Source organism: Salvelinus fontinalis, unplaced genomic scaffold, assembly GCF_029448725.1.
Source record: "Salvelinus fontinalis isolate EN_2023a unplaced genomic scaffold, ASM2944872v1 scaffold_2066, whole genome shotgun sequence".
NCBI lineage: Eukaryota > Metazoa > Chordata > Actinopteri > Salmoniformes > Salmonidae > Salvelinus > Salvelinus fontinalis.
This window is the reverse complement of record NW_026602275.1, coordinates 2,148-11,910: the sequence shown is the minus strand read 5'-3', so window position 1 is coordinate 11,910 and position 9,763 is coordinate 2,148. Positions and strand designations below refer to the sequence as shown.

The window sequence follows — 9,763 nt, the reverse complement described above, 5'->3', positions numbered from 1 at the left end:
ATCGGTCTATATCGAAAAAAATAATGTATATGAAGGTATACACAGACGCAAGACGTAAGAGAAAACATATCTTGTGTTTAAAAAATTATATATATTTTTTGCTAATGTAAACAATGTTGTTAATATTTTTATAAACTGCGTTACCCACTCCAGTCAGCAGATGGCGACTGTGGGTTGGCGAATTTCAGTTGGGTTTTTCAGGTGACCCTTCTCGCATGACGTATAATCTAGTGAACCGGACGGGACGTTTCTTCAGCAACAACACGGCTACTCTTTCAGCCAGGTTTTTTTTAGCTTTCTAGCTAACTTAAAACCGAAGCATTTGACGCGCTTTACACCATGTTTTATTTACATTCGCGAATCGCAGTGTTTCAAACACAATTCTGTTTACGTATATATACTGTAAACTTTAACCAAATTAGCTTGTTAAATTTGCAAACTTGTTAAGATTGATACTGAACCTAGCACTTGGCTAGTCGCTAATGCTACCTGCTAACTAGCTAACGTCCCCGACCATGAGCTCACTAAGCAACTTTTCCCCTGCTAAGGAAGAGGGGGTCTGCTGTATGGAGAAAGAAGCTCTGGGGCTGAACATTGTCGTGAAAAAAGAAGAGGATATTACAGTGAAAGAAGAAGAAGAACCTTTCAGAATGAAAAAGGAGGAAGAGGAGGATATCATACTGAAAGAAGAGGAGGAGGGTGTTACTGTGAAAGAAGAGAAAGAACCTTCTGGAGTGGAAGAGAAGGTAAAAGCTTTCAGAATGAAAAGGGAGGAGGAGGCGATCTCAATAAAGGTGGAGGAAGACGTTTTGGGAGTGAAAGAGGAGGAGGACGAAGGAGAGGAGGAGGAGACTGAAGATCTGATTAACACCGGTGAGTATTATTTAAAAACAGGGGCACAAACTATGCCGTTGTTGAACCAATGTGTGGTTTAGAAGGGGAATTCTACTGAAGTTCTATACTTGTTTATGTTGTTATGTACGGAAGGGATTTTTTATTGGCCCTTTATTTCTGCACCATGATGCAGGTATGGTTACAGGTATGCAGGTATGGTTACAGGTATGATGCAGGTATGGTTACAGGTATGCAGGTATGATGCAGGTATGGTTACAGGTATGCAGGTATGGTTACAGGTATGATGCAGGTATGGTTACAGGTATGCAGGTATGGTTACAGGTATGATGCAGGTATGGTTACAGGTATACAGGTATGATGCAGGTATGGTTACAGGTATGCAGGTATGATGCAGGTATGGTTACAGGTATGCAGGTATGGTTACAGGTATGATGCAGGTATGGTTACAGGTATGATGCAGGTATGGTTACAGGTATACAGGTATGATGCAGGTATGGTTACAGGTATGCAGGTATGGTTACAGGTATGATGCAGATATGGTTACAGGTATGCAGGTATGGTTACAGGTATGATGCAGGTATGGTTACAGGTATGCAGGTATGATGCAGGTATGGTTACAGGTATGATGCAGGTATGGTTACAGGTATGATGCAGTTATGGTTACAGGTATGCAGGTATGATGCAGGTATGGTTACAGGTATGCAGGTATGATGCAGGTATGGTTACCTATCAGAATGTAACAGGATCCGGAGATGTGCCAAACGGGTGGAACTTTGGTTTTGGAAGGGGTGGGGGGGGGGGGGGTCATAACCTGGTCAAAGAGTCTGGGGGTCCTCCCTCAGAATTGTTTTAGGGCACCTAAAGTTAATTTCCTGCATTTCTACTAGGGCTGTCCCCGACAAAAAATAAATATTTATTTTGACAAATCGATTGGTCAAAATTATTTAACATTTATTTTTCCATATATAGTCACACCGACGGTGCTTGTCTTATGTGTAAAACAAACTAATGATTTAATAATCTGTGCCTTCTGGGAACGATATGAAGTCCAAAAGTTATGGGCGGAGTTAGAAAGTTGGCTGTCAGAAGTATTACAATGTAAATGTGTTTTTTAATCCGTCTGTCTGCATCTTTCAATACATGTCAAATGAAGGTGCAGTGAGATACCCGATGGGTTGGACTATACTCTTCTCGTCTATTATCTTGCAAAAATAAATGCTTAGCTGGTAAATCAACCAACGCTCTATCGTTTATAATAATCTATTTCATTATGTAACAATTGAAAGAGCGACAGAGAGGAACAAAACGGTTCCATTTGAGGAAGTGGCGTAGAGCAGTTTTTTATTCAAACGGGACAGTTTTATCTCCATCTCTTCATTCAAAGACTCAGTCATGGACACTCTTACTGATAGTTGTGGCTGCTTCGCGTGATGTATTGTTTTCTCTACCTTCTTGCCCTTTGTTCTGTTGTCTGTGGCCAATAATGTTTGTACAATGTTTTGTACTGCTGCCATGTTGTTTTGTAACCATGTTGGTGTCATGTTGTGTTGCTACCATGCTGTGTTGTCATGTGTCGCTGCCTTGCTATGTTGTTGTCTTTAGGTCTCTCTTTATGTAGTATTGTCTCTCTTGTCGTGATGTGTGTTTTATCCTATATTTATATGTTATTACATTTTTATTTTTAATCCCAGCTGTCCTGCTGTCCTCTCAGGAGGTCTTTTACCTTTTGATAGGCCATCATTGTAAATACGAATTTGTTCTTAACTGACTTGCCTAGTTAAATAAAATAAAAAATACTTATTTACAATGACGGCCTACCCCGGCCAAACCCTAACCCGGAAGACGCTGGGCCAATTGTGCGCCACCCTATGGGACTCCCAATCACGGCCGGTTGTGATACAGCCTGGAATCGAACCAGGGTCTGTAGTGACGCCTCTAGCACTGAGATGCTGTGCCACTCGGGTCCATGCATTTGTTTTACTTTTAAATGTGTGATATAGAGGCATAGCCATTAAATCTTGGTGAATATAGCCTAACTTTATAAATGCCCAATGAGCTTGTCATACCCAATGATTTATATATACACTAGATGACTGATAGGAGGCGCTGTGTTGACGCCACCGTGCCTCCATCTTGGCTCTCCCCCACCATTGTGTTGACGCCACCGTGCCTCCATCTTGGTACTCCCCCACCACTGTGTTGACGCCACCGTGCCTCCATCTTGGCTCTCCCCCACCATTGTGTTGACGCCACCGTGCCTCCATCTTGGCTCTCCCCCACCACTGTGTTGAAGCCACCGTGCCTCCATCTTGGCTCTCCCCCACCACCGTATTGAAGCCACCGTGCCTCCATCTTGGTACTGTGTTGACGCCACCGTGCCTCCATCTTGGCTCTCCCCCACCATTGTGTTGACGCCACCGTGCCTCCATCTTGGCTCCCCCACCATAGTGTTGATGCCACCGTGCCTCCATCTTGGCTCTCCCCCACCATTGTGTTGACGCCACCGTGCCTCCATCTTGGTACTCCCTGTTAAAATATTTTATCAAGGTTTAAGATAAATGATTAAATAATTCTACCCAAAAACTTAACCATTAGGATTAGAGGTTATGTAGCATGGACAAGGGGTAATTAAAAATGATAACCATTGGGGAAGAAAGGAATGTATGTGTGTGCCGAAAGAAAAGCAAAGAGACTCGTTAACCTATGTTTGAACCGACCCAGCTATAACTCTGTGGAGATAAGATAGGACAGGTGTCCTGTGTGAATTTAAGTATGCTCTCTCTAATTCTCTCCTTCTCTCTCTCGGAGGACCTGAGCCCTAGGACCATGCGTCAGGACTACCGGGCATGATGACTCCTTGCTGTCCCCAGTCCACCTGGCCTTGCTGCTGTTCCAGTTTCAACTGTTCTGCCTGCGGCTATGGAACCCTGACCTGTTCACCCAACGTGCTACCTGTCCCAGGCCTGCTGTTTTCAACTCTAGAGACTGCAGGAGCGGTAGAGATACTCTTAATGATCGGCTATGAAAAGCTAACTGACATTTACTCCTGAGGTGCTGACTTGCTACACCCTCGATAACTACTGTGATTATTATTATTTGACCATGCTGGTCATTTATGAACATTTGAACATCTTGGCCATGTTCTGTTATAATCTCCACCCGGCACAGCCAGAAGAGGACTGGCCACCCCTCATAGCCTGGTTCCTCACTAGGTTTCTTCCTAGGTTTGGCCTTTCTAGGGAGTTTTTCCTAGCCACCGTGCTTCTACACCTGCATTGCTTGCTGTTTAGGGTTTTAGGCTGGGTTTCTATACAGCACCTTGTAGCATTAGCTGATGTACGAAGGTGCTATATAAATACAGTTGATTTGATTTGACAGGGAGAGCCCCTCCAGGTTTTCCGTATCTGGGGGGGACTGGAACTGTCAGCTGAGTGGTAATAAACTGTGGTGAGACTTCAGGGGATAATCCAAATATAGTGTGTATGTATGTGTTAGGTTGTGTAGGTTAAGAGAAAGTATAAAAGGAACGTTTTTGCACGTCAGAGCTGTCACCAATAAAATTGTATCTGACTAATTGTGAGATAGGAATTCTGTCTGTTTCATTTAAACCAGAACTTTACAACCTCTGTGGTTCAGACCAAAAAAGATCATTGCAATTTATGAACATTAATTACTAAATTATATAACACTACCCGAGTGAGTAGGCTCCTCATAGCCTCTCGAGCTGCTGGGGACGATGAAGCCCCACTGCCAGCTTCTGATGGCCTGTCAGCCTGGTAGCCCTGCTCACGGTGAACAGCCTATCACTGGCCAACAAGGAACAGCTGTCTTCGCCATCGAAGCTATCAACCTCCTGACGCAAGGCATGCACCCTCCGTTCAAGGTGGTCCCAGTGGTCCGACTCATGCCCCCGTCCAGGACTGGCAGCACAAGGGCCCAGTAGAGAGGCCTGCGGTGGGTTCGGCCACATTTCCTGGGAGGGATACTGGGCCCAGTAGAGGGACTAACAGTTCGCTGCGCACCACTCCTGAGGCAGGGAGCTCATCCTTAGCCTGAGCCTTGCCGACCCACTTGCGCATGGCCTCCAGTCGCGCCATAGGCGCAGACATTCTGAGAACAACACACAAAACAGGCATCCAGTAGGGCGCTCCACCGCCCTCGCCGCATGGCTCAAACCCAGGCAGTACATACACAAGGTATGCAGATCCCCGGGGGGGGGGATGCCACCATCACATCTGTCACAAAGGGAAGCCATAAGCTCAGCCAAGCCAACAAGGCCACGGAGCAGGAGTCCCGACGACCCGCTTGGAGGAACAGGAACCCGCTGAGGGATAATTTACCCTGTAACTCTGCAAAAAAAAACAGGGAAGACCCTGTGTGGGGAAAAACAGGCAGACAAAACAGTAACTGGGTAATGGATTTGATTTATATGTTGTTGTACTGCAAAATATTACCTTTAATGTCCAAGCAGTAAAAAAAACAGCACTATGATGAAGTAATTACGTTAAGGAACTCCAAAGTTGATGTCTCCAGGTAGTGGAAGCCCCACCACCATACTCTTACACTCTGCAGGGGAAAGAACAAGAAACAAAACCTGCAAGATAATTAGCAGAGAACCCAGAGCAGCGTGTTAAAGAAATTCACAGCACACACATAGAACAAGCCAGTCGTCAAGTTGTGTAAACGGTCCATTACAGTTTGTGGCAGCAAGAGCCATCATACTAATGGATACACACGGAGTCGTAGTGTAACGCTAATGAAACACAAGTATGACAAACCAGGGGTCGGAAGATACAGATCAACCGCGCGCAGCAGATGGAGCACTCAAGAGGGGCTGGCCATGTTGTGGCCAACTGCTCCAGGCTGCAAACAGCCAGTGAGTATATATATATATACTTCCGTGTAAGATATTACGCTTACCAGTGACTTACCAAGCGAAATTCAGAAAGTTTGTACCTCAAACCATACGGACGTCTGCCGATAAAATGAAAGAGAACGTGTGTCGCGGCCAGGGGGTCTATATATAGGGGCGAACCCCAGCCGCGACACAGGTGTACACGAGAGTAAATCTGTAAATCCTCACCTCGGATGTATCTCTCCGCCGCGGAGTGATACCAATATAGTGAAACATAACAACCATTAATCTCTTGGCTGCTATACTGAGAAAATACAGGGAAGAAATCACCATTTACAACTGGGCTGCTATATACTGTCTATTTATTTGATTTGTCATTCTGTCGTTTTTCATGGGATTTTAGTGGTGATTTAAAAATCATTTATTTAGAATTTATCAGAATGAATTTGTCCAGAAATAGTTTTACCAGCTCTGTGTATGAAGAGGTGAGGGAGCCCCGCTCCTCCGTACTCTGGCAGCACGACACCTCTGCTGAAAATGACAAGATGAGGTTTATGTCATTATTTACATATGAAATCGGATTGGATAAAACTAAACAAAAATACATTTGTATGTTGTTGTTTTCAAATCTCAAGAAGTGAATTGAATGTGGAGTCAGTTTGAATGTACACACTCTGTGATTAAATTGTTCTTTTTTTTACTCTGGCTCTGTGTGCATATGCATAATTGTTTACATTGTTTACGTTCTCTCTGCTACTATCATGTATCCTACCATGACTATATCCAACCCAACTCCATGTGTTGTCACTATCATGTATCCTACCATGACTATATCCAACCCAGCTCCATGTATCCTACCATGACTATATCCAACCCAGCTCCATGTATCCTACCATGACTATATCCAACCCAGCTCCATGTATCCTACCATGACTATATCCCACCCTACTCCATGTGTTGCCACTATCATGTATCCTACCATGACTATATCAAACCCTACTCCATGTGTTTCCACTATCATGTATCCTACCATGACTATATCCCACCCAACTCCATGTGTTGCCACTATCATGTATCCTACCATGACTATATCCAACCCAACTCCATGTGTTGCCACTATCATGTATCCTACCATGACTATATCCAACCCAGCTCCATGTATCCTACCATGACTATATCCCACCCTACTCCATGTGTTGCCACTATCATGTATCCTACCATGACTATATCAAACCCTACTCCATGTGTTTCCACTATCATGTATCCTACCATGACTATATCCCACCCAACTCCATGTGTTGCCACTATCATGTATCCTACCATGACTATATCAAACCCTACTCCATGTGTTTCCACTATCATGTATCCTACCATGACTATATCCAACCCAGCTCCATGTATCCTACCACGACTATATCCAACCCAGCTCCATGTGTTGCCACTATCATGTATCCTACCATGACTATATCAAACCCTACTCCATGTGTTGCCACTATCATATATCCTACTTGGCTGAAGGTTTGATCCAGTGGAAGAAGTATTGAGGAGCAGGGAGGTTAAAGGTCACTTCAGGATATCAGTAAAGTCCTATTAAATATATATTTCTTTACCTAATTCCATTTTTGTTTTTTTCTCTAATTCTGTTTTCTTTGTTTAGTTTTTCCAGGTTTCTGTCCCTGTTTTTCTGTTTCTCTCAAAACCATATCAGGAGATCACGTTTGAAGTCTGAGAAAAATCTAAGATGTTTTCATTTTTGTGTTTAGATACCCTTTAATTCAAGTGGCACCAGCAAGAGCCTTGCTTGGTTAGTGGTGTCTCTGTAGCACACATGTGATTGCAGAGTCTGCTGAACAAATCACAACTGGTTGATGCAAATAATCATGATATCATTCTGCCAGGTAGGCATAGACTACTTTGTAGTTAACATTTAATTGACAAGGTTTGTGGGAAAACTTTTCCATCAACAAGAAGATAGTTGTCATTAGCATCATCGCTAACAGCTACACATAGTGGTAGACAAATGCACTCAGACAGGGGCATTTCCTGGCTGTTTCCTCTTCAGAAAGTTGAAGAAAAATACAAATCACTGAGGCTAATTTAGACGACTTGCAGGCAGTGGGTTCAGAATAACTATGACATAAAAATGAAAACTCTAGAATCTGTCACCTAATCCTACCTAATGGGCAGGTCAGCCCTGGAGTAGGTAGGTAGAGTCCTATCTGTCCATGTTGCCTTTTGCAAAGTGGGTACTGCTTCATGTGGCAACACCAACACTCACCTAAATAGTCCATGTGCCACTGGATGAGAGAAGTTTTCATTGTTTTTGGGCACCATTATGTGAGGTGTTATTATGTGTTGTTAGTGATGAGCCTTGGTCAATTTAGCTAGGAATATGCCATCCTCGTCAATGTCGCCCTTGTCAATCTGTCACCTAATCCTGCCTAATGGGCAGATCAGCACTGGAGGAAAGTATTGGCTGTAAGAAGGAAGAGAAAACATAACATCTGGTAACATTACTTCTTATGACATTGCTTGCCAGAATGAACATTGTAACGGCGATTTTTCTCCAGTCTGCGTTACCCACTCCAGTCAGCAGATAGCGATTTGAGTCTTTCAGGTGATGCTGCTTGCGTGACGTATAATCTAGTGGACGGAACTGGAGGCTTCTTCAACAGCGACAAAAGGCTTCTGATTCACCCACCGCGGTGGTTTGCTAGCGAACATAAAACCGAAACATTGAAGCTCTTTAGACCAATTTTGTGTATATTACTCTTAGTGTTTTAAATATAATTCTGTTTACCTTTCTACTAGTTCATTAAAACGTAATTTGCTTGTTAAATTAGCAAATGTGTTAAATTGATAATGTACAAGGCTAATCGCGCGGATCATGAGCTATGTAAGCTAGACGGATAAAGAAGCTCTGATGAAAGGAGAGGAAGAAGCTTTCAGCATGAATAGGGAGGAAAGGGAGGCTATCACATTGAAAGAAGAAGAGGATGATATTACAGTGAAAGAGGAAGATGGGAAAGAGGTTGTCAAAGTGGAAGAGGAGGAGGTAGAAGCTTTCAGAATCAAAAAGGAGGAAGATGCCATAACATTGACTGAAGAGAATGAAGTGAAAGAAGAGGAAGAACCTTTTGGAGTAAAAGAGGAAGAGGAGGCTATCTCAATAAAAGAGGAGGAAGTGAAAGAGGAGGAGACTGAAGTTCTGATTACCACCAGTGAGTACTGTCTTAAAAATAGGGGCACAAACTGTTGTTGAACTAATGTGTGATTTTAAAGGGGCATTCTACTGAAGTTCTACACTTGAATATATTGTTCAGTACTGTAGGAATTGTTGAAGGGGCAATCTGCCATTGGTACATATGTTTACGAGACTTTGATGTATTGAATTCGCATTCTCCATGTGGTCTACATTAAAGTTCACCTCATCTAATATAACAGGCTTTTAATATTCAATATTGGTGCAGAATTTCTACTTAAAATATCAAAGGGATGCAAAAGGCACCAATTTCGTTGATTGCAATAGAAGATCATAAGTTTACCATCTGTTTGATGTTCTCGTTCACATAGGAGAGAGACATGACTATTATGGATCCTCTGGGGAGCCTCAACAACATCCTGATGCTGACGAGGCAGAGAAGAGTCTCTCCAGATCAGAACACCAGATGGTACAGCTTGGTCTGGTCTAGCATACAGCCTGCTCTATCTGGGTCTGGGCTGGGTTTCTGTAAAGCACTTTATGACAACAGTGGCATCAGCATCTATAATGATATGTGTCTGTGTCCCCTCTTTATGGTTACCAGGACAACGCTAGCCCTTTCACCCTCCCAGAGTCCCCATGTCGTGCCTCTCCCGGTAGCGCCTTACTGCTGGGTATGAAGAGGTTGTCTGTGCTGCTGGTGGACTGCAGGAAAACAACGGTGCTGAGTGGAACTGTGAGAGGAGGAGAAGAGAAGAAAGGATTAGATTTGACACATCAAAGTAAGTGCTGTAGTTTGAACAAATACAATAGATCTGCCCACTGGTATCTGTTACCAGTAGGGCTGTCCC

At 43.5% G+C, this 9,763-nt stretch overlaps 1 protein-coding gene across 2 annotated transcripts; it reads left to right on the top strand.

The window, feature by feature from the left end:
* The first annotated feature begins 242 nt into the window (after nucleotides 1-242).
* LOC129850485 (chromo domain-containing protein cec-1-like) lies at nucleotides 243-4,435 on the top strand. 2 transcript variants are annotated; one of them, XM_055916872.1, is made up of 2 exons: nucleotides 243-873; nucleotides 3,678-4,435. In XM_055916872.1, the coding sequence occupies exons 1-2, from the start codon at nucleotides 516-518 to the stop codon at nucleotides 3,878-3,880; spliced, it is 561 nt and encodes a 186-aa protein (XP_055772847.1). In that variant the 5' UTR covers nucleotides 243-515; the 3' UTR covers nucleotides 3,881-4,435. The 2 variants fall into 2 exon arrangements, with proteins under 2 accessions (XP_055772847.1, XP_055772848.1); XM_055916873.1 differs by having other exon boundaries at nucleotides 3,664-4,435.
* The last annotated feature ends 5,328 nt before the right edge of the window (nucleotides 4,436-9,763 follow it).

Bases quoted from the DNA above. Each gene is read 5' to 3' on its own strand.
- LOC129850485 (XM_055916872.1), top strand. From the start codon at position 516: ATGAGCTCACTAAGCAACTTTTCCCCTGCTAAGGAAGAGGGGGTCTGC. The intron at 874-3,677 runs GTGAGTATTATT...CCTGAGCCCTAG, and splicing joins TGAAGATCTGATTAACACCG to GACCATGCGTCAGGACTACC.